The sequence below is a fragment of the Leptosomus discolor genome, chromosome 9, assembly GCF_034619465.1.
Source record: "Leptosomus discolor isolate bLepDis1 chromosome 9, bLepDis1.hap2, whole genome shotgun sequence".
NCBI classification, from domain to species: domain Eukaryota; kingdom Metazoa; phylum Chordata; class Aves; order Leptosomiformes; family Leptosomidae; genus Leptosomus; species Leptosomus discolor.
Window position 1 is genome coordinate 28,512,883 of NC_141399.1, and position 23,461 is coordinate 28,536,343.

Consider the following 23,461-nt stretch of genomic DNA (forward strand, 5'->3'; position numbering starts at 1 on the left):
TAGCAGTGCAAACAGCCTGTTGCTTGCATGGTTTATTGAGAGGCTGGCTCTGGGAAAACAGGCAGGTGTTTATTCAATCAGTTTTCTTGTAGAAAAGACTATTTCCTTTCTGCAAACAGTATCAGGTATACTACTTGGTGCAAAAAGAGCTTTTTCGGATAATGTTCAGAATCTTTGTTATTTGGTTTTGGTAGCTGTGTGCTCTTGGGACAGGCAGGCAGAGCATTCAATATCTCTTGCATTAATTTTTTAACTGGATTCTGATTTTGTTCAAAGTTGTGGAAAACTGCTGGAGATTTGAGCTTTTCTGACCTACAGAATGCACTGGTAGCAAGTACCTTAATGTGTGTGGAACAGCATAGCCCATAAAATAAATACACAGAGCTAAATATTAACAAGACTAATGGGATTTTTGACTTGTTAAGGAGTGCATTTCCCATCTTCTGAGTTTCACACATCTGTTTTCTTAGTGGAAAGATAAATGTGGCTTTGACAACTGTAGTGACCTTGGTACTTGGTGTTCAAAATTGCATGCATTTGAATGAAGCCTGGTTTCACACAATGTGCTTTTTCTGTCTTTAGGTACTCCCTAAATTAATGAAATGGCCAACACCACGCAAATCTCTAAAGATGAGCTGGAGGAACTCAAGGAGGCCTTTGCCAAAGTTGGTAAGTCACAATGAAGAGGGCACCTTGCTCCTGTCTGCTGTACATTTGAAATGCATTTATCCCACCCCTGTGAGGAGCGGTGCCAGCAGGATGTGGGCAGTCTGCTACTCTCATGATCTTCTCCATGCCAAGGAGCCCTTGGCAGCTTTATTGCTTCTGGCTTGTCACTTCTAGCCAAGGAGCACAAAGGAAGGGACGTGGACAGTCTGGCTGTCAGTGAGCGCTGCCCTGTTGCTCCAGGGTGGGCTTTGTCAGTTCCTGATGACAGAATAAATATCCAAACAGTTATTGTGTTACTTTGGCCCAGGCAGCACTTCAGGGCTTGCATGGTGCTTGGTTCTGATGATGTTGGTTTTGGCAGATTGGCTGAACTGTGCAGATGGTAAATGTAGGTGCTACATTTCTGGCTTGTGCAGGTGCATTTGAGGCACTGCATTTAGTGAGCTTGTAGGCAAAACCTAATTAGTGTCTGTTTACCTGGCCATTATGGAGCAACTTGTGGTGGTAATAAAATGCTTTGTGGCTGCAGTGCACGTGCATTGTCCTCTGGTGGCTCTGTTTCTGCTCTGGTTCTCACCTCCATAAAAGCCTATGATGCTCGAGGGGTTGCACAGCCCAAGCTGCTCTGCCTGCCTTCCACCTTTTCTTCTGCACTGGCATTGCAGAAGCCTCTGGCAGGCTGCTTCAGGAAGCTGAAACAGGCATAAAACTGACATAATGGAGAAAATTGTTTTCTCCTGGTTTAGTTTCCTGATACGGCTTAGTGGCGGATCAGAAAAACGCCAGGGAGGGGTGGGATGGGAGCTGGACCGCAGCAGTGTCTGAGGTCAGCATATGCAGCTGGGGAGCCGCAGCTGGGACTGGCACTAGCTGGGAAGTTGCACAAGTGATCGGAGCCAGTGTTAAGTTTTCCTAACTGGGCATCGGCATCACTTGAGCAGTGGTTATAGATACAAATCAGTAGTTGCCTCACATCTGATTGGGTAAATTGCCCCCTAGAGCAGGGTGGCTCTTAAAACTCTCACTTGCTCTAAGTTTGCAATCTGCAGAGAGAAATATGAATTTCAAAGGCAACTGGTTCTCACAGAGCAGTATTCCCTGTTGGGACTTGAAGCAAGTTGCATTTTAGGCAGTTCCCTCTCCTGTCTTACTCTTCCTGAGACTTTTCCAGCAGGTGGAAGTGAGCTGCTGCAGAAGGAGATGAGTAGCCATCATGCTTCTCACTGCCTAATGTGCCTCTTGAGTGCAAACCTTAATAAGGCTGGGATGCAGGCAACCCATTCTGTCCTTGGATAAACTTAAAAACATTATTAACCTGGTGGGAATGTGGTGGCTTTTTGTTGTTAGCATAGGGGGAAATTATTGAGAGTAGGTTGGCTTTCTGCCTTTGCACTGGAAATGTAGAGAAACCCAAGTCAAATCGGGGTTTGTTTTAGGAAACCAGCTCACCTTGCTCAGGAGGTGGGTCACTGTTTGGTTTTAAATTCTAAAAGCAGTGTCAAAACGTAGGTATTATTGAGAAATGTGATAATTAGCCTGGACATACCCACAAGTGAGATGGAATCTGTTAGTCGTTTTCAGTTGCCTTCTGTTTTGTGTGCTTTAGGCATGGTACAGCCTGCAAGCATTGCTGTGGGACTCACTTGTCAGGAGTGTCTTTAATGCTCTCATTCCTTTTGTTCTTGCCTAAATGAGCCATATTTGCCCTGGGATATAGAATTGGTCACTAACTGGGTGACTGACTTTCACTGGGAACTTCTAATGCCATGTCTAGTGAATGTGAAGAAAAGTTGGACTAAGGCTGCTATTTAAAATGAAGTCTTTCTTTCATCTCTCAGGTACCTGGAAGTCTTCGAACGCAGCTGAGAAGCATGGTTATAGCAAAGCTCAGCTGGTTGGCTTCTAGGATGTCATAAAGGAGATGTGGGGAGGAGGAAGTGTCTCATGGGGTGGTTTCTGCTCACCAAGATGTGCCCCGCTCCAGTGCATGGCGGCGTGGACTTCCTGGAGACCTGCTTTAACTCTGGCATGGGGCAAGTTGCCACTCTAGATGTGTAGGTTAATGAGACTTAAAAGGTGTGTGATTGACCAGCTTTTCTGTATGCAGCTGGACCAGATCGAGACATTTGGTGATGCTGGAAGGCAGTGTACTCTGTCACCGCTTGCCTTCCATGCCACTTGAAGGTATCCTCTCTCTCCCATGCAGTTGGTGTGCTGTTCTCTGATGGCCAGCAAAAGGCAAGAGGCCCAAAGACTGCTTACTGCTTACTAGAAGCAGTCCATGGGTGAGAAACCATGGTTTAAAGTTAGCACTAAAGTCAGCTACTGCTCAGACAAGCAGCTTCCAGCGTTCTATAACCAGGTATTTGTATTGGAAGTGATCCAAGTGGTAAACAGCAGTTGGGAAAAAAAGATTTTAACATCTAAAAAAAGTAATTGAGTGGGGTATAAGAACTGTCTAGGCTTTGAATGACCTGCAGGTTACTGGGAGAAGAGCAAGTTGCTTCAAATCTCAGCTGATCTCTGAATTTGTTCTGTGGAACAGGTTTGTGTATGTATGTACTTGGCCAAACAGTGGCCCTTCATAGGGGAGGCATGTCACAGCAAAATCTGCAAACTTGCTCTGTTTGTCTTCCTTCCCCTGCTTCCAGTATCAGAGATAAGCATCTTTTCTGGAAACACTAAGTACTTAAAAATTGTAACTCTGCTGAACGCTTTGTTCACTGCTGCAAGGTGGTAAAACAATGCTCTGAAATGTTAGCTTAAGGCAAATAAGGATCTGTGATCCTGCTAGAGTGTGTCCTACTGAGCATATATCCTTAAAAGGAAATGTGCGGGTTACGTTACCCTCTTGCATCCTGTTATTTAAGCTATTTTAAGTACTTGTCGGGAGGAAGCTGAGCCAGAGCTTGAAGCAGCTTTGGGGTTTTGTTTTATTGCAGCTTTGCTGCGCCACATGCATATGGGCAGAAGATGATGGCGTACATCACTGCGGTGACCTTTCCCAGGTTTAGTACACTGGCACGCATGCATCTTTCAGTAGAAATAGGAAACTTCAGATGTGCTTAGTTTCCTTTCCACCAGGCAGATTATAATGAATCCAGGCTGTAGGTTGTCTGTTAAAACAATTTCACTTTCTTCCATTAGTAATTCTGGGCTGTACGCCGAAGGGTTTCATTTGGGATAGCTTCTATTTTGACAGCCCCTTCAGCTGTTGAATACCACTTCAGGTTTTGTTAGAAAGGGATTTTAGACCACCTTCCGTCTGAAGTTTGGCCCTGCTGCAGGACATCCAGCAAGGCACCATATGGTGCGCCTGCAGTAATGCTGGAAATAATTATGAAACTTGCTGGTGCTGCAAAGGTGACTACTGTTGTGGGTTTTTTTAAATGCTGCTATTTTGTACATTTGACTGTGATGCCAGAGGAGGGACAGAGACAGTGGGAAAGGAAGCAGCTGCGCTGTGGGATAGGGGTCTCAGGCCTGTTTGTCATGTTTACAGGGCTAAAGGCTTTTTGACATGCTAATGTTGAATGGGTCCATATTCCACCACAGAGTCAATCACTAGTTAAGCTTACTCAACTCTGCTACCAAGCCAAGACCATGGGCTAGCGCATCTGCAGGCTTTAACACTTAAATCTGCCCTTCTGTGGTCAAGAAGGTAAAACTTGAAATGAGAGTGTCTTTACTACAAAACCAGTAACTTGGTGTGGGGTTTTGCAGTTGAACTAACAGACCTGTCTTGCTCATAAATCCCACTTCCAAAGTGTTTGGGACATAGATGCCAGACTGATTTGCTATGTCTATATAGTTAACTGGCAATTAATTTTTTTCACAGGATACTATGTAAGAGTAACTTTTACAGGTGGGTATTTGGGAGGATGTTTAGAGTTGGAAGAACTGGGCTCCTGAGACCCAAGGGTTTTGAGTGAGTTAAGGTGCATTATTCAATAATGTGCACACTTGGTTATGTGTTGTCTGTCTGAGCCCAATGCAGGTGCTGGGAGCCCCTGGTGCGCAGCCCCTACTGATGGGCAGCATCTTTCCTGGTGCCATGCTCCTGAGTCTCATGTGCTCATATATGAGTGTGCATTTCAGATGTCTCTTTGTGCAGCAGGGCTGCTAATTTTTTATTTATCTTTTTTTAGTGAGCAGAGGTAAATCTTCTTCGAACTAGACACACCCAGAAGACTGGGAGGATGCTGCTTTGCAGGAGTGAACGAAACCCTCAAAATGGGTAGATGTTGACCCAGACTGCAGTAAATTCCTGATGTCTGCCTTTAAGCCACATTTGATGCTTTTGGGCTGAGATTGAGGTCTGCTGAGCAGGACCAGACAGTGGCCTGGGCTAACTCCTCAGTTGCATTTCAATCAATGTTTTTTAGTTACGGTTTCTGTTCTGCAAGCAAACCAATGTAAATGTAAGGCTGGGGGTTAATTCCTTGAACTAGACTGTACCCTTAAAAGACATGCAGGGCTTCCTTCGTATGTAGAACTGAGGTCTAAATGGGTTTAAGCATCCTTTAACCTGTGCATCCCTGCAGTGTAGTAGAGATGGGGACTTTAGAGCTTGGCTCCTTGCTGTCTCACTCTACAGGCATCAACCTCATGTAATACCACATATTGGGTTTTCCCCTTTCACTTCTGAATAGGTTCAGATGTGGCACATGCAAGCCTGGTTCAGAAACGCTTCTGAATGCTTGAGCTAGACATGTCAACCTTTACCAAATCTGAATCAAAATCACACCTGTAATGCTCTCAAGGATACAATATGTATTTTGAAGTCTTATTTTTCTCTGTCCATTGCCTGCTAACGTTCGGGTAGAAGTAAAACTTAGGTTTTTTAGGTGGTGGATTGATTGGAAGAAGTGATGAACAGGTGTTTCTGGATTTACCCGCTTGATTTGGCAGAATGGCAAAGGATTGTGATCAGTTCAGTTAAGCACAGGCTAAAGCAATGGGTGTTTGCTGTAGGCATGCTGAGGGTGAAAGCAAAGGGTTTTTTTGGGTCCATAGGCCCTGGAGATCAGCAGATCCCTTCTTGTCTGACTTTCTTCACTGGCTGTGAGGCAGGGAAAAGATGCATATTGTGGAGTTAGCAATAAGAAAACTGTAACAGAAGAAGCTGTGATTTATCTAGAAGGGAAATAGTTTGCTGATGACATCTTGGGCAGGACTGTTTAATAAAGCTTGCCTTTGTAGGCTTACATGTTTTCTGGAATAAAATTCTAAAATTGAAGGCCAGATAGCAGCCTGTCACTGTCATTAAACATTGGCCCAAACCACTTTATTTCATCAGCATTATAGTAAACACTGATGGTTTATAAAAGTAGTTTAATGTAGTTACTAATCCACTGGAATTAATGGTCGTCTTTAGTTTGAGACCTAGGGACTGGGGTGTAGGAGGGAGTACAGGTTTGCTCTGTGTGACTTCGGATGTTTGCCACTAAGCATTTGAATTTCACTTTCTTGCTAACCTATAAAAGAATTTTAAAATCCCATATGGATCTGGAAAATGAGGAAGGTTGGAGTGGTGGTGCAGACATGCTGCTTGCTGGAACAGTGCTGTGAAATAAAACCTAAAAACTACCACTGACACCTCATTAAAAGTAAATTGGCATCTAAAATTTGCTTAAAATACCCCCCCCCCCCCCCCCCAAACTTCAGAGCTATCCTGATTGTTTTCATTTATTCTTGGAAGTAGCCTCCTGATTTTTTTTTTATTACTGACGCCCATGGCTGTGGTGTGAGATTCCCTCTTGAATAAAACCAAGTACTGGGGCTGGCTCGGCTCTTCCATCGTGCAGCCTGGGGAGCCTGCAGCAGCCTGCAGTCTGGGAGGGTGTTTGGGCAGTAGCAGCTGTTGCTTGAGTGGAATTTAACTCTATGGCCCTAGGGAGAGGCTGCTGCCTAATAAATAGAAGAGTCCTCCCGTGTGGGATATGGGCAGAATGGTGGCTAGGTGAAGCCAAGCAGGACCATGTGCCTTGCAGCATGGTGTGGTTTTGGCAGCCAGTGGTGGCAAGCTGCACTTGACAGTGCACATGACATTGCCAGGAGCTCTGGAGGTAGAGGAGAAGGTATTGCAGCTTCTTAAATGCAGTGACAGCTCTTAGACAGCCTTAAAGGTCTCAGCTGATGTCTTCAGTACTGGCACTGTGTCAACTTTGCAGAGCCTGTGGTTGAATGACAATTGTAGGAAACTGCCAAATCTCCACCTCTTCAGCCCATCCGAGTATTCCCCACCAGCAGCAGTAATGCAGGGTTGGTATCTCCCCACAGTTCCAGTCCTGGGGAGGAGATGACAGCCCAGGCAGTGAATTAGGTTCCCTGGGCTGTTTGTGCCGCTCGCCTACAGCAAAGGGATTTTAACATCACTACTGAGCTGATAACAGCACAACACGCCCTGAATCCCTGTCTCTCTGAACATCCTTGAGGGTCATGCTTATGTCTTGGGCTGTGAATCTGGGCCATCCAACTGCTTCAAATGCTCTGGCTGCTTGTGGACCTGACTGCTGAAGCCTGAGTACCAGCCATGCTGTGAACCACACTGCTCATCTCGGTTAGCCTGAGCGAGGCAGGCACCTAACCTGTGCCTGTCCATGGTGGCAGCAAAACCTCACTTGCCTGAAGAAAGGCTAGGGCTGCTGGATTTGCCCTGTGCAATCAATAGATGGGATGACGTCCCCAAAGGGGTTGGGATCTGTTGATTTGAAAAGCTCCAGATTCATGCTAGATTCTAATTTTCTTTCTTCCCAAATCTGCTAGGCGATAACATCTCATTAAGCATGCAGTGCTTTGGTGGCTTGGTGATTGACTGTCAAAGGAAACGTCCTTAGAGAGCATTCTTGGGCAGCCTTAAAATATATGGCTGCAATTTTCTGTCAGTGACAAATGGATAACATCATTATCAACATGATAAAAAAAAATGTAAATGCAGAGCTGACTTAGTGTTTTTAGTTCAGAAAGTAAGAAGTGCTATGTTTCATTACTGTGTATTTTTAACACTCAAAGCCAGCTGCAGTTAGATGTAAAAAGAAACGCTCTGGAGATCATTTTTGAAAATGTAGATGCTCTGCTGTGAAACTTTTACACCAGACTTGGTTATGTGTGCCAAGAGCGATCTTGGTGAGCTCTGCTTCAAAGCTGCTGTTGCCCAAAGCCAGAGAGATCTCATGACTTGCACTGGGACCCTCTCCGAGGATGTGCTGTGTGTATTTACTGTGTGCTTGTGATTCCTGGTGTATTCTTGGTGGTGTCCGTTGAATAGTGTACTACTTGGGCTTGATATTTTTAGTGTGGGCGTCCTGCTGTGTGTCTGTGTCCTGCATGGATCTTGCTTTCAGCAAAGATGAATGCTTTGTGCAATGTGGCTCCACAACAGGTATGCTGTGGCAGGCTATGCTAGGAGATTCCTCCTTACCTCCATGTCTTGTAGATGTTGCAGGTTGCTCTCCATAAAGCACTTTTGAGTGTGGGGGCTGTGTTTCTGCCTTGTTGTCTGGGCCTGGCCCTGTTGGGGTACTGGGATGTTTCTAAAACCTTCTCCTGTACCATCTCTTCCTCAGACCTCAACAGCAATGGGTTCATCTGCGACTATGAGTTGCACGAGCTCTTCAAGGAAGCCAACCTGCCTCTCCCTGGATACAAAGTGAGAGAGATCATCCAGAAGCTCATGATCGACAGCGACAAGAATAAAGATGGGAAGATTAGTTTTGAAGAGTTTGTCTATGTAAGTGGCATGTCTTAATTTCCAGCAGCCTGGGGGAGCCATTTTAGACAAAGCTAAGGAAGGGAGTAGAAGAGGTTGAACCTGGCTTCTCAACCACTCTACCCTAATCCTAGTTTTCTTTCTACAAACTGACCACTTTTGAGGACTTGCCACGTAAAAATAAGTTCTTTGTACAGATTTCTGCCAGCCTGTAGATTTGGACAGAGTGGAAATATGTTGGGTTTTTTTAAGCAAAAATCAAAAAGAATCTACATGCTTTTGCTATATGAAAACTTCGTTGGAGGCCAAAAGACCATTTCCACATGAGGTGACAACTGGCAAACAGACTTTCAGTTCTCCAAGCTTACAGTATTGACTGGAAGCTACTCAGTTTTTCCAGGCACATAGATGAATGCTTGTTTTCCCAGTGAAGCAGTATAATTTCCTTTCTCAGTTTAATGGGACTACAAGTATTTGCTAAAGACTTGAGAGTGCATTTCAAGACACACTTGGAGATTAGTCCTAGATGCTGATCTAGGAAAATTCCGATCCCTATGTTACCTTAAAAGGGAAGAACAGGAGTAAGGAGGTAGGAGAAGCTGGAAGATGGGTCTAACCTTCAGCCTTTTTCTGTAGAAATAGGTCAGAATTTTGCATTTTTTTTTTTTTATTTTTACAAAGGCACCACACTTCTGAGATACTGGTTCAATATTCATCCCTTTATCCTTTTTGTCTTCTGATGACTGAATGCTGAAAGAGTAATAAAAGTATGTGCAGTACATTGAGGGACCTGTTTACATGTCAAATATTTTTCTTTGTATTTCATAATTTATCTTCACCTTCTGTTCCTTAATTGTTTTCAGACCCTCTGAACTTTTGAGTTCGGAGTCAACTAGTAAGTTGGAGTTTGTTTGCAGTTTGTGAACACTTGCATGCTGGGTGCATGTTTGAGCTGGTCCATAACTCTAACTTTGCACTTTAGGAAGGAAGAAATAAATCTCTTCTGTCACATTTTGGTCATACCGATGATTGAGTAAACATGAAATATCTTATGGGCAACTAAGCTGTACAGTAGAAACGATGGTTAGTTGCAGGATTTTTACAAACAGAACTGTTGCTGTTTCCTAACTTTGAGCACTTTTGGTGGGATTTATGGTACAAAGGATGACATAAACTGATTTGAGGTTGGGGCCAAGTGACTTAGTGGTACCTCAGCATTAAAGCACATATTTTCAAAGAAGGTATGGAGTACTAGTAAATAGTCCAGCAAATTTTAAAATAAATAAATCTTTATAATTTTAAAATAAATAAATTCATATCAATATCCTTATGTTTTAAACCAACCAACCAGAAGACCCAAAATTTTTGGGCTTTTGAGTCTTCAGTCAGCTCTACCTGATCACTAGGGTGAGCAAAACCTCTGTGTGCCATCAGGAGATGGTTTAACTGCACTACATCATCATCTTAACTTGCCACTTTCCCTGTGTTTACGGGAAGGGGAAGGTAAGGCCTGACAGCCAACAGGCTAGCCCTGCAGTGACACCTCTGCAGCCAGGTAGGCAAGTCCCCTCCTGTCTTTTTAACAGAAATACTTTGTTGTTCTGCTTTACAGTGCTGTTTCATTGCCTTTTTCTGGGTAGTGTTTAGAGAACCTGCATACATTTCACGTGTGTTTTCAGTGTGGTTGAAACTAATTTGGTTAAGTTTTGAAGGACCATTTCAAGCCATTGAATAAATTTTTTTTCTAATAGTTGCTCAATTCTGTAGGACCTCGGGGCCCCTGATAGTAACATACAGCCTGCACAAATGGCACACGTAATCTTTCTATGCTAAAGCATCTCTTCTGCCTTCAAATGTGAGGGTGTTTTGTCAGTTAACCCAAGCCTGCTGTTGGGGGAGAGGGAATCCTTACCTGGAGTGCTTGTTGTTACACACTATTGAAGGTTTGACTGTTATACGCTAAGGAGAATTGTTTCTTGGGTTGTGGACAGAGTCTTTTGTGTGAACTAAAGTCACAGTCACACGAGCATCTGGCTTATGCAGAAAGGTTAAAATTGCACAACAGCTTTCTCAACTTTGGTCCTGCAGAAACTGCTGCATGTGTACCTGCTCTCGGACTGCAAAGGTTTCATGTTTTTTTTCTTGTAGTCTCTTGAAATCTACTTGAAAAGGTAAATGTATGTGAGGTGCTTAATGCTTCTGTTTCAATAAGCACTTGCAATATGTGTTTGACAAAGTGGGATGACACTCTGCCCATTCTCCATGTTAAATTTGATACTGCTACACCCTTGCTGAGCCCTTCACGTTTGCTGATGTTACTACAAAGTTTGCTTTAAAGCAGAGAACAGCTGCTTCTGTGGTCCTTTCATTTTATGAAGACAAGTTTTTCTTGTCTAACAGAGCACTTTAAATTGTAGATTTTCCAAGAGGTGAAGAGCAGTGATATTGCTAAAACATTCAGAAAAGCAATTAACAGGAAGGAAGGAATCTGTGCGATTGGGGGGACCTCGGAGCTCTCCAGCGAGGGGACGCAGCACTCCTACTCAGGTATCACTTTCAGCTCCTCTCTTGGGTGAGCGGAGGCCGTATGCCAAAACCGGTAGATTTCTACTGCTCTGCTATGTTCTTTAATAGCTGAATGATCTCACGTCCAGGTGAGAGTAGGATAGAATTAGAGGATAATGCAAGATTAGCAGTATGTAAATTAGAAGCGTGCTTATTTGTTTTGTTAACTGTGCTTGCTGTTGAAGTTCTTGTGTCACGCTTGAATGTAATAAAGTTGTTGAGTAATGAGTAAATGACCAGAATACTCTGGTAATTGGAAGTGGAAGTCATATTTCTTTAAACTTTTTGTGACTAATAAAATAGCGTGGTAATGATAGTGGGGCTTTTATTTCCCTGGGCTATTGTACACTGATTCTTTTGGGAAGATCTTCTCTATGTTGTGAAAAAGCCTGTATTAAATTTGCAATTGGTTATCTTAGAGGAAGAAAAATATGCCTTTGTAAACTGGATAAACAAAGCCCTGGAAAATGATCCTGACTGTAGGCACGTTATTCCAATGAACCCAAATACAGATGACCTGTTCAAAGCTGTGGGAGATGGGATTGTGCTATGGTAAGTCGTGATGGCTCCTGAATTAAAACAAACAAACAAAAAACCCCACCTCCCAAAACTGTAGTTAGGGGAATTTTCATCCTATTCTAGGCTGGTTTTGTGACTAGTGTGTTTGTATAATGTTTTGCATGTATAAAGAGGGGCTCAGTCACCCAGGCGCTCATTGTCATTGCATGATGCTTCAGCTTTGATGCCAGCTTCACAAGCTGATATTTTTGTCTAGTGTTTTTGTTTGGACTTGAGACCGAGTTTGCTGAAGGGAAGAAGGTCCCTTGTGGGATCAGAAGTTGTCCTGGTGCAAACTCAGCCTGATCCTAAGTAGCTTGGAGGAGGGCAGATGTGTTAAGTGGCCCATTTTCTGGGATGTTTAGGCAGATGGTAACCTCTGTAGGAATGTTAGTGACTTTATGAATTAACTCAAAAAAATGGATTTTCTGGGAATCCTCTTGTTGCTTTTGGTAATAGCTGTACTAAGTTAGTAAAGTAACTTATTTTCACAGAAGGCATCTGGAGCTGCTAAACACCAGTTGCCTTCTGTGTATGGAGTTTCTTTTGGTTTTGTGGATTTATTTATTTTTTTTTTAAATGTAAGTGGATTAATATAGTTGAGAACTGGATAAGCCTGGAATTTCAGTAACTCTGTATCAATACAAAAAGGATGTTTAGTGGGCTTCCTATTGCCTTTAATCTCTCTCTTTTTTTTTTTTCCCTTTAGCTTGTTATATTTTTTTTTTTATTTCCCCAGTTTCAAGTAATTCAGGTCTTCAGGCAAAGACTGAACTGAGTAGGAAGTAGTTCATAATATAAAGTAAAAACTTGCCATGTTTTCTGTTGACTAAAAATTCGTTGCACTCACATGCCCCCCACTGACCTCTCAAAGTGTTTGCACTTTTTTGGGGCAGCTTTTTCTTGCCAGCTGTAGTACACCTTCACAATAGGAGGAAGCGCGTTGTACTAGAATCCACTAGAAGTAGATGTCAACAGAGCAATGAGTCTTTGCTGGTTCAGTGACTGTGCTGTGAATAATTCATGTGCTTTTTTTGCTCCAGCAGCTGAGCTCAGTAGTGACCAGTAACATGTTTAAAGTTTCAGGCTTAGCTATTAGTTACAAATACAAATTCTCGGTAACATAAATATTAACTTCTGATTTACTCAACCTTGATTTAAAAAAAACCCAAACAAACAACAAAACAAAACAGGCAAAAGGAAATGTACTGTGGTGCATTGAGTTTTGTTGAGATTAAATACTAAATGTTGTTCAAATATTATTGGTTTTCTTCCTACCAGCAAAATGATCAATCTTTCTGTTCCGGATACGATTGATGAAAGAGCAATTAACAAGAAGAAACTCACACCATTTATAATTCAGGTACAATACATTTCTGTGTTTTGCTGAAATTCATATTCAGACAGAATTATCTATAGATAGATAGATAAAACATCATGGTGGCTCGAGGCATTATTGTGGAACTCTGGAAAGGAGTAAGTTTTATAATTTATGTTTGTTTATTAAAGGCAGTTTTGTACTGCACATAATCGACAGTGCTGTGGGTACAGTTTAAAAGACAAAAATGCTGACTTAATGACTAAATGGGTAAATTGGCTGAAATGGTGTGTGCACCTGCTATTGCTGTGGTGATTACATACAGTGCTGTCTCTTTAAAACAATATGGTTACTGTTGTTGGCTATCTATGAATCGTTCCGTAGTACAACAGGTTGTTTTTTGCGAGGATGCCTGGGCATGCATGTGTGTATAACTTAACACTTATTCTTGTTGGTGCTGCTAGATGCGACTAACTCAGAGGCTGAAACTAAATACCAGAGGCTGAAATTAAACTCTGGTGCCTAGTTTAGTTCTTATTGATTCAGCCTGCTGCCACCACAGCTCCATTAAAACTTCAGCCGGAGAGCGACCGGGAGTGTTTCCTCTGAGCTGCTGCTGTTGGAGCAAGGACAAGGGGGAAATCTGCCCTACTGGTGCTGGATGAAAGGCAGAGGAGAATCTCCCTTGGCTTTCTCTCACTCAGCTGTGCTGTTCACAGGAGAATCTGAACCTGGCGTTGAATTCTGCATCTGCCATCGGATGTCATGTTGTCAATATTGGCGCAGAGGACTTAAGGGAAGGGAAACCCCACCTGGTCCTTGGGCTTCTCTGGCAGATTATTAAGATTGGCTTGTTCGCCGACATCGAGCTCAGCAGAAATGAAGGTAAATGAAACTATGAAGTGGTTACTTCTAATGCATGAACACTGCCTTGCTTGCGCTGTCATCTCCTGCTTCCCTCCCCTCCTGTCTGCTGAAAGGCGGGTAACTTGCCTTTGGGTTCGTCAGGACACGGGCCAAGCTGAGTGCTTTCCAGCCTGTTTATAGCTGTGAAGTAGGTTCAGGCGAGTGGGTTGTGCCATCCTGTGTCAGCCTTGGAGAACTGACTGAACACAAGTCTGTAAGTCAAGGTGTGCCTCGGCTCAAACCTTGTGGTGAGAATGAGCATGTTGCTTTGTGATGCCTCGGGCTGGGCAGGTTCTCCTGGTGTGCTTCAGCTGTAGGCAAATAACGGTGTTGGGAGGTGACAAAAGCTGCTTGCCTCTTTTTAGGACAACTGCATGTCTTCCTCCACATGAAAAAAAAAAAAAAAGGAGAATGTGTTTGCAATGACTTGGGTCTACTAAAATCCTCCTTGCTAATGTCAGTGATTCAGCTGAGCTCTCAATTTGTTCTTGGCAGTGGGAGAGTAGTGCTGCAGCTCTCCCCTTGTGCTCACTTGGTCCTGCACGACAGCCTCCAAAATTTAAACATTTCAGATTATTCAAAGAACTTTATTATTCCTGCATGGGCTCTCAGATGGATCCACCTCCAGGTGGATGGAGGGGCTTCAGTGTCTTATTTAAACTTCCTAATCGTGAAGTGGTAACGTTGTTTGGCTTGGCTTGAAAATTCATGGCAAGGGAAGTGCTGGCCAGCTGAAAGGGTGCTTATCTTGGCTTTTTTTAACAGCTGTGTATGAAACTGTTGGGAAGCAATTTTTTATTGAGATAGTACATTTACATTTAGCTTACTGTCATCAGCTTAAAAGACTGCACATAAAATCCAGATAATTTTGCTTTACAAGAAAATGGAAAATATTTTTTTACACACAGTTTTCTAGGTCATTCATGCTCTTGTCTGTGTAACAACAAACTTAGGAAAACTCCACTAATACACAGATTATTTTGGCTTAATCAGTAGTTGGTATTGACCCCTCCCCTTCTCTCCCTGAAATGTTGCTGCAGCTCTAATTCTGGCATGCAGGTTTGCCTCCTGAAAACTCCTTCCTTCCCTTCACAACCATTTTTCTTCTAGCACTGGCTGCCTTACTTCGTGATGGTGAAAATCTGGAGGACCTTATGAAACTATCCCCAGAAGAGCTGCTCCTAAGATGGGCCAACTTCCACTTGGAAAACGCAGGCTGGCACAAAATTAATAACTTCAGCTCAGATATCAAGGTACCAAGAGCTCTCCTGGCCTGCATGTGCCTGGGAAAAGGCTGGGAGCCAGCCAGGGCCATGTTTGCGTGTGTAAATGAAGCCTTTCATCTGCAGACAGGACTTTTCTTAAACTTAATGCACTGAGCAGGCTTAATAGGGGTTTAATGGATCTTGTATTTAAGGTACTGCAGTGCTGTTCTGTCTTGCCATGAAGTTGAGTCCAGTATTGAACTGTCTTGAGTGTTTCCTTCAGTGCTAGTGGGATCCTGCTGTAAAGCTGTTTCATGTTTTAATTGAGTAGGAAACTAGTATTATTCATGAGATTTCAAATGTTCTTTCCATCTAATTTCAAATGTTCTAATCCATCTTTTTTTGATGCAAATAATTTTTCAAGGGCATGCGGCTCACGCAAACACAGTGAGATGCTTAACTGCATCCCTGGAGAGCGTGACTTTCACACACTCTTGGCAGGTGATAGCATTTCATCCAAAATGTCATGGGCTGGAGAGAGGAAGGGAAACAAGACCCCTTATTCTCTACACTGGGCTGAGTAGAAATGGGAGTGGAGAGTCTTACAGCTATTTTTGGATGTGAGGGGATGGCGCTGTTCTCTCAGCACTAGTGAGAAATGGAGGGTGGTGATTCCTGGTTGATGTGGGGTTTTGGACACTGGTCTCAGCCAGTTTCTGGAGTTTAGTCACATGGCCAGCGGTTTCAAGGAGGAGAAAGAAGACTGAAGTGGATTGCAGCTTAAAGGACTGTTAGGGTAGAAAAAAAAAATCGATAATTGAAGTGCATGGGGAACCCAAAGCTCCCCTGTGTGTGTGTACGCGTGCACACGCACGTCATCACTCTTATTTCCAACTTCAAAATTACTTGCAACTTTGCTGATAGCTGTTGGCTTGTCTGGTGCAACACAGAGGCTGCCAGGATATGCTGAGGTCCTTCTTAGTACTGAGGACTAAAAGGACTTGTAGTTGATAAATGATTACTGCAGCTATTTGCTCATCCTAGTTTGTGACCATCCCTGGCCTCTCTCCTTTAAGCTACTCTAGCTAATGGACAGGCACAGGAGAAGACATTCAGTCTTCTTGTTAATCGGCTTTTTGCCTGGACTTTGTCTTTGCTGAGCCGTTTTCATCATTGCAGTAGCAGTAGGAATGGCTACCTTGTTTAGGGGTTAGGGCTGCCTTGGGGCATCTGGCTGTGGGGACCATGAAAGTGAGCAGCATGGGGTCACTGCCTCCTCCAGCCATTGGAGAGGAGGCTGTGACACCAGAGCTTGCAGCAGAGGCAGCTTTCGAACAGTTAAACCCCATAACTTTCCTCTTAAATATTTCTAACCTTTTCCCTTTCTGTTTCCTTTTCTGCTGCCTGGATTTCTGCCACTATGCTCTGTCTTAAGCTTACAGATTTTGGTCATTCGGTAAAGGTACATAAGCCAATTATGCACAGTAACTTGTTAAAGGTGAACCTGAAATGAATTGTTATGGTGTATTCACTGCTGTGTGGGAGACCTGAATTTTCTTTTTCATCCATTTCAGGATTCAAGAGCTTATTTCCACCTCCTCAATCAAATTGCACCTAAAGGGCAGAAAGAAGGAGAACCTCAGATCGATATTAACATGTCGGGTTTCAATGTAAGTATCAGGCTGTCGTGTCCTTATGCTGTACAGTCGTGAACTACCTGTACCCTGTAATTGCCCCATGACATCTAGGTAACCTGGTATCTTAATTTCTAAAGTGTGTAAAGTATCAGTGGGCAGGGCATGTGTGCACCTTGGATATGTGCTAAATAAGTGGTTGTTGCAGGCCTGATCACTACCTGCTGATTAACATATATGATTGAGAAATCATTTTGTGGTTTTGCTCCATTTGAGAGCATGCAGACTTCTGCTTTTGAACCACCAAGTTCAAAAAGCATGAAAGTTGGAAAGCATATAAACTTGGAAAGCATCATTCCAGGAAAAATATCAAGACAAACTAGGACAATTACATACACAGCAGCAGCGATTAGCGTGCATGCTTCATTCCTTCGATTAGTGACTGATGCCTAATGAAGACAGGTGAAGTTGTGATACTGCCTCAGGTAGCAGTCAGGACTTTCCCATCTGCTTTGTAGCCTGATCTGTTCCATGACAGCTCTTATCCATTGCATCCCTGGCAGGAAAAGGACGACTTGCGGAGAGCAGAGTACATGCTTCAGCAGGCAGATCGGCTTGGCTGCCGGCAGTTTGTCACACCAGCTGATGTGGTCAGTGGCAATCCCAAACTGAACCTGGCCTTTGTTGCCAACCTGTTCAACAAGTATCCGGCACTTACCAAGCCTGAAAACCAGGACATCGACTGGACCCTACTGGAAGGTGATGGCCATATCGGTCACAAAATTAGCAGGAGGGAAATATCTAAAGTAAACACTGTGTCACAAGAGGCTGTGCCCAGTGGAGGTATTTCCATTGATGTAAGACCTATGATTTGAGGCTTCAGTGCTGCAGTGGTTGTACTCATTTGGGGCAGATGAGAAGGGTACTTCACAGCCTGTTCAGCTGCTCTGACCCTGATGTGGAGCCTAACCTGTAGGAGAACTGCCAGCAGCCTGTTGGTCCCCATGCCAGGGCTGTGAAGTTGGTTTTGCTATTTCCTGCTATGGGCAGGAGCCCCTGAGTAATGCAGCGAGATATTCGTGGGAGTACTGATTGTTGGCAGAACTGAGATTAGGGCTTTGGCTGCCTGGCTCCCAGGCAGTAGTTGGCTAACGTCCGTGTGGAAGACCTTCCTGCTGCTCTTTCTTGTAGAAAGGGCAAAAGGCTTGCTCTTCTGAGGCCTGGAGAAATCAAAGTGATATCCAAAATTAGGTATCAGGGCAACCCTCTTCCTTTGAAAAAAAATTATAGTAGAAAAAAATACCCTTTTTCTGCTCGAAAACTTAATCAATGAGCTTTGCTGCTCAAAGCTCCTTACCTTGCAAATTGGAAAACCCTGCACAGCTTTGATCTTGTCGTAGTTGCATGAACCTGCTTTCTCTCATGTAGGAGAGACGCGTGAGGAACGGACCTTCCGCAACTGGATGAACTCCCTTGGTGTGAACCCCCATGTGAATCACCTCTATGGGTAAGTGTTAGGCTCTTGGGAGAGACCCAACTAGTTCAGGCTAGAGATCAGGCTAGAGATGGGGATTGGAACTAGATGATCTTTGAGGTCCCTTCCAACACAAACCATTCTGTAATTCTATGTGCCCACACCAGAATCCTGTTGCCCACAGTGCCAAGCAAAGCGTTTGAGAAAGGGTGATGGTAGGGAGTGGGAGGTGCTTAGAGCAACTGGAACTAAATTCCCTGTCACCTGATTTTAAGGCTTAATCAAGACATCATAGTTAGGAGGCGAGATACTCTCTGGGTCCCTGTCGTCAGTGGAGAGAGATGGCTACCTTTGGATTTTATGTAGCAAAATCTTTCCCTGGATCTGTTGCTGATTACCATGCTAAAACCTGCCTTAGCTCAGCAGCTAGCTGTTGTTAAGCATGGAGCGTTTCTCCTGCCCCGAAAAATTACAAAATGTTTTGAATTTTTTTCTTTTCAGGGTTGTTGAAATTGTAACAACCTGTAAGGAGTAGTAATTATTCATGATGTGACAAACTCAGAGAGCATTTAAGTCTTGAAACATTAGGCTTAATCAATGTTTTCCGCTTTAGCGATCTCCAAGATGCACTGGTAATACTACAATTATATGAAAAGATCAAAGTTCCTGTTGACTGGAATAAGGTTAACAAGCCTCCATACCCTAAGCTTGGAGCAAATATGAAAAAGGTAAGCATTTCAAGACTTTAAAAGAAGCCTTGGACACTAAAAATTCCTGCTTGAGGCTTCCAGTCAAGTGAGTGTTATTTATGAGTGATTTTTCTGTTTAAACTCTTTTTCTGTATAGCTAGAAAACTGTAACTATGCTGTAGACTTGGGAAAACATCCAGCTAAATTCTCCTTGGTTGGCATCGGAGGACAGGATCTGAATGATGGAAACCCAACGCTGACACTAGCCTTAGTCTGGCAGTTGATGAGAAGGTAGGACGCATCTCAAACATGTACAACTTGTGAACGGAGTACAGACTTTGGGAATTTTTTTGCAACGAGAGCACTGCAGCACTGGAACAGGTCGCCCAGAAAGGTTGTACAACCTCTGTCCTTGGGGGGGCGAGGTTCAGAGACACAGGTGGACAAAACTGTGGCAGAGCTGATCCTGCTGCACATGGGAAGCTTGAGCAGAGACCTTCAGAGAACCCGCTGATGGATCTGTGCACATCCTCCTGACCAGGGTCACTGCTCTCTCCTGCTCAAGAAACCATAAGCAGGAACATTTACACAACTTTTATGTTCTAATTTTTAATTGGAAATGGAGAGAGAAACATTCCAGGGCTGCTTTATAACCCCCTTCTGCATTGGAATGGTGGGACGGAGAAAATAACAGATGAAGTTGATTGTCTTTTTTTCTTGTGTATTTCTGTAGAACTCTAAGATGGTGCAAATATATATCTGCAAAATAGCTGCATGGTAGCTCTTTATTTGGCATTAGAGATCGGAATGCTAACTTATGAATTAATCCACAACTTTTAGGTAATGTATTACCCCTATGGAGCAAATGGTCAATGGTAAAACAGTTTAACAAGTGTCCTGAGCCCAGCCAATTTTGTGAGATCATATTAAAGGACTTGAAAGGCTAGGAAGACTACATGCCTTAACAGAAATCACACTTCAGATAAGATGATTCTTCCTTTTTGCTGAAGGAGTTTAAAAAAGAATAAAGCAGAGCTGAGTCTATGTGAAGACTTTCCAAGCTGCCATGGGCTCACATTTCATCCTGGCTGCATGCTTGCCAGGGCTTTGCTTGGGCTTTCTGCCTAAACTTGTTCTCTCTGCTGGTTCTCAGGTATACGCTGAATGTCCTGGAGGACCTGGGTGATGGTCAAAAAGCTAATGATGACATTATAGTAAGCTGGGTAAACCAGACCCTGAAAGAAGCTGGCAAGTCCACCTCCATCCAAAACTTCAAGGTACAGGTTCCCCTCTTGCATCCAAAAGGAGAGGGGTGACCAAACATATTTCCTTGGCTGGAGGAACAGCAGGGCATCTTAGAAAGGGATTTAAATGGGACAGGATTCAGTCTGTGTTGGGAACAAAGTGGCTGTGAGCTACCAGAGAGGAGACTCTTTGACTGCCCATGGTGGGGAGTAGCAGTGGGGCAAGAGAGCTGATGGGGTGGCTGAGGAGGGGAGGCTGGTTGGGCTCTGGGGAGTAAGTGGCAGTTTGGGTTTCCCTGTGGTCCAGCTGGGAATAATCACTAACACTGCTGCTTATTTCAAAGCTTCTTTAAAGCTTGTTTTGTTGCATGTTGCAGAGAAGCTGAATTGAGGTGAGAGGTATGCTTTAAGGATTAGACATTCATCTTTATTTGTCCCTGTATTGTCTAGGACAAAACTATCAGCACGAGCTTGGCGGTTGTGGATTTAATTGATGCTATTCAGCCTGGTTGTATCAACTATGACCTTGTAAAGACTGGTCAGCTATCGGAAGATGATAAACAAAATAATGCTAAGTAAGTTTGCTATCTCAAAAGGTGTTTTGCATTGAAAGAGTGCACCTTCTATGTGCTAGCCTTAAGCTGCAGTGTCTTTACCACAGTTTATTACTGTGGGTTTCAATCCTTTTTAACACTGTACCTTTTACACCATACCAGAGGGACCTTGACAGGCTGGGGAGGTGGGCCTGTGACTGCAGTGACTGTTCTGCAGTGGCAGAATGATAGCAAAGTTTATTGCAGATAATAGTCTTACTTGATTGTTCTTAAAGAGCAAACAAAAGGGGAAATGTAAATGTTACCTGATTAATCCTTGGTTATATGTGCTATCTAGTAGCCCTAAAAATATTCATTACAATTTTTTTAACTGTTGGTAAAGTAGACTTGACATTCAAACGTCAATCTGCACATTTAAGACACTTTCCTCTGCTGTGGAAAAGGAATACAGCAAAATATTAAAAAAGAAAAAAAAAGTGCAAGAGAAACAGATATGGTGTGACTGTACTGTTGCACATCTTGAACATTAATAAAGAGGATAATAGGTGAAATTGTGTTGGATAGGGCAGGAGCTGGCTTGTTTATTGGTAGTAGTCTCAGTGCTGACCCACTCATCTTTCCATGGTGAATAGGTATGCTGTGTCCATGGCAAGAAGAATCGGTGCCAGAGTTTATGCTCTTCCAGAAGATCTTGTGGAGGTGAAACCGAAGATGGTCATGACCGTGTTTGCCTGCTTGATGGGCAGAGGAATGAAGCGAGTATAAAAGGCTTGATCCATGTAAAGGAAGAAAAAAAAAAAAAATGAAACGCAGCAAAAACCCAACCTGCCACCCTGGGTGCATGACTAGCGGATCAGCTGTGACCATGTTGAAATGCTGTTGGCCTAGGAACAGTTGTAGTTCAAAGGACTTTGTTTTGCTTTACAGGACAAACTCGTATCAAAATTCTCAGGGAGAGGAGTTTTAACCAACAGACATGCTCTTTTCCCAAAGGAAAGTTTAACTTAACAAGAGCTCACAGAAATGCATTCATAACAGACCCGCATCATGCAATACTGCTCTGGAGCTGTTTTCATTCCATTATTTCTCAGATACCTGGTGCGTTGTTTGTTTGGTTTTTTTTTTTTACCCCCTGAGGGCTGTAAGGTGGTTGGTATGAGTTCTAATGGAAACAAATCTAATTTCTGTCTGCAATCCAGTTTAATTTCTGTCATACAGTCCAAGCGTATTCTAGGCTTGACCACTTCCTTAACTTTGCAAATAAAGCTACAGTACAAGTTGGGACCTGCAGGCCAGCTTGTAATGCTAAATGAGAAATCTGTAGTTAGGAAGATGGATCTTCCTCTAATATTCTCTGTACACGGTGCTTTTTTTATACATCTAGCTATTTTGATTACTTTGCAAATAAAGCATGGCAGCTTTTTCTCTTGCTGCTTACAAAAATGGGGGGTTTTGTTATTTTGTTTTGTTTTGGTTTTTTTTAAAGTTATACTATATATGAGAATACCACCATCCTTGGACCTCTCATGGTAACATGATATCGTGTTGCTGATGGCACAGTTACACCTGCGAATGGAAATGAATGCATTTTTGTATGCATCTTGGTTCAGTTCTGTGCACCTAGAAAATAATTTTTACAAAAATCTGCATGAAAACTATAACTTTTTTATTTAAAGTGCTGTTGGATATAAAACCATACTACATTGTGGGGAGGTTTTGTGCAGGGAAGAAGCTAATGTTATAAACAGCAGGGTTCAATAAAGTGAACAGCAAATGTTCTGGAACATGAAACTATTTTTACAGATAAAAGGAAGCAGTCGCCAAAGAAGGAAGATGCTGTATCCATAGGATTTGATATTATCTTGCTTTGGCAAGCTGTTTGCTATATTTTGAGATCATATTGCTATTCCAAGCTATTTGAAGTGATGTAATATGGTGGCAAAGCATTAGTTGAAATAAAAACGTTTAAATACACGCTTCTCCCCTTATTTGCACTCACCCAGCATGGCAGCCTCTCCTCAGTTGCTTTTAGCTTTGTTTTGGTTGATATTTTTGTTTTGTGCCAGGTCCATTGATCTGTAAGATACCTAGAATTGGGGTGTTCTTGAGGAGCTCTTGTTTTTTTAAAATGGGCACTGGCAGTGTAGTTATTCTTAACCCATGTTGAGAGGCTTGGCCTTTATGGTAGCTTCTGTAAAACCTTGAAATCTTGCTGTGTGCCCAAAGATGGTGTCTGTGAGGGTAGGAGAAGAGCCCTGTTAGGGCAAAACCCAGGAGGAAGAAAAGTTGTTCGCAGTGACAGGGACATGCCATCCGGTCTCATTTCCAGAAACCACAGGCCTAGGGCTGTAGTGGCAGCTGACACAAATCTGGCATGGTTTGAGCCTTGGGGTGCTGTGGTGGGAGAGGGGATGCTGAGCAGCTGCTGGCTGTTGGGGGAGATTTGCCTATTGCTGTGTCCAGCAAGGCTGGAACAGCGCTGTGGGAGATGGAGGGACATGGTGATCCCAGTTCCTTCACTTGTGCAACCCGTGGGTGAGAGCCTGGCATCTGGTGAGCTCTGCCAGAACAGTGGCCTGATAGCGCAGAAGTCCCTGGAACCACCAGTGGCTTTGCTGAAAATCAAGAACAATTTGTGTGAGACTGGTGTCATGTAAACAAAATTCTGTGACCTTAACTAAGTAAACCTGGTCGGGGTTGTCCCCCTCCTGGCCTGTCTGGAATGATTTTTATTTTTTTTTCAGTGCTGAAAACAGGTAGGTGTGTTTTGTGCAAGAGGTGTGTTGCAGCTTGTCTGCTGATGGAATGGGGATGAGTCTGTGGATTAACTCAGGTTACAGGTTGGTGCCTGGCCTTCTCTTTGAGCACCATCTTGGGCAAACAAAGGTGGCACAGCTGTAGGCTTAAGCCACTTGAAAACTCCCACAAGCCAAA

The 23,461-nt window shown here is 43.3% G+C and overlaps 1 protein-coding gene across 3 annotated transcripts; it reads left to right on the forward strand.

Annotated features, from left to right (window-relative positions):
* The first annotated feature begins 599 nt into the window (after positions 1-599).
* On the forward strand, positions 600-22,360 carry PLS3 (plastin 3). 3 transcript variants are annotated; one of them, XM_009947540.2, is made up of 16 exons: positions 600-669; positions 8,238-8,401; positions 10,798-10,927; positions 11,365-11,497; positions 12,785-12,866; positions 13,541-13,706; positions 14,838-14,980; positions 16,368-16,394; positions 16,507-16,602; positions 17,130-17,325; positions 17,995-18,073; positions 18,654-18,768; positions 18,887-19,020; positions 19,883-20,006; positions 20,424-20,548; positions 21,160-22,360. In XM_009947540.2, the coding sequence occupies exons 1-16, from the start codon at positions 603-605 to the stop codon at positions 21,290-21,292; spliced, it is 1,914 nt and encodes a 637-aa protein (XP_009945842.1). In that variant the 5' UTR covers positions 600-602; the 3' UTR covers positions 21,293-22,360. The 3 variants fall into 3 exon arrangements, with proteins under 3 accessions (XP_009945842.1, XP_009945843.1, XP_086326687.1); XM_009947541.2 differs by lacking the exon at positions 16,368-16,394; XM_086470561.1 differs by lacking the exon at positions 16,368-16,394 and having other exon boundaries at positions 8,238-8,320.
* Positions 22,361-23,461: the final 1,101 nt, after the last annotated feature.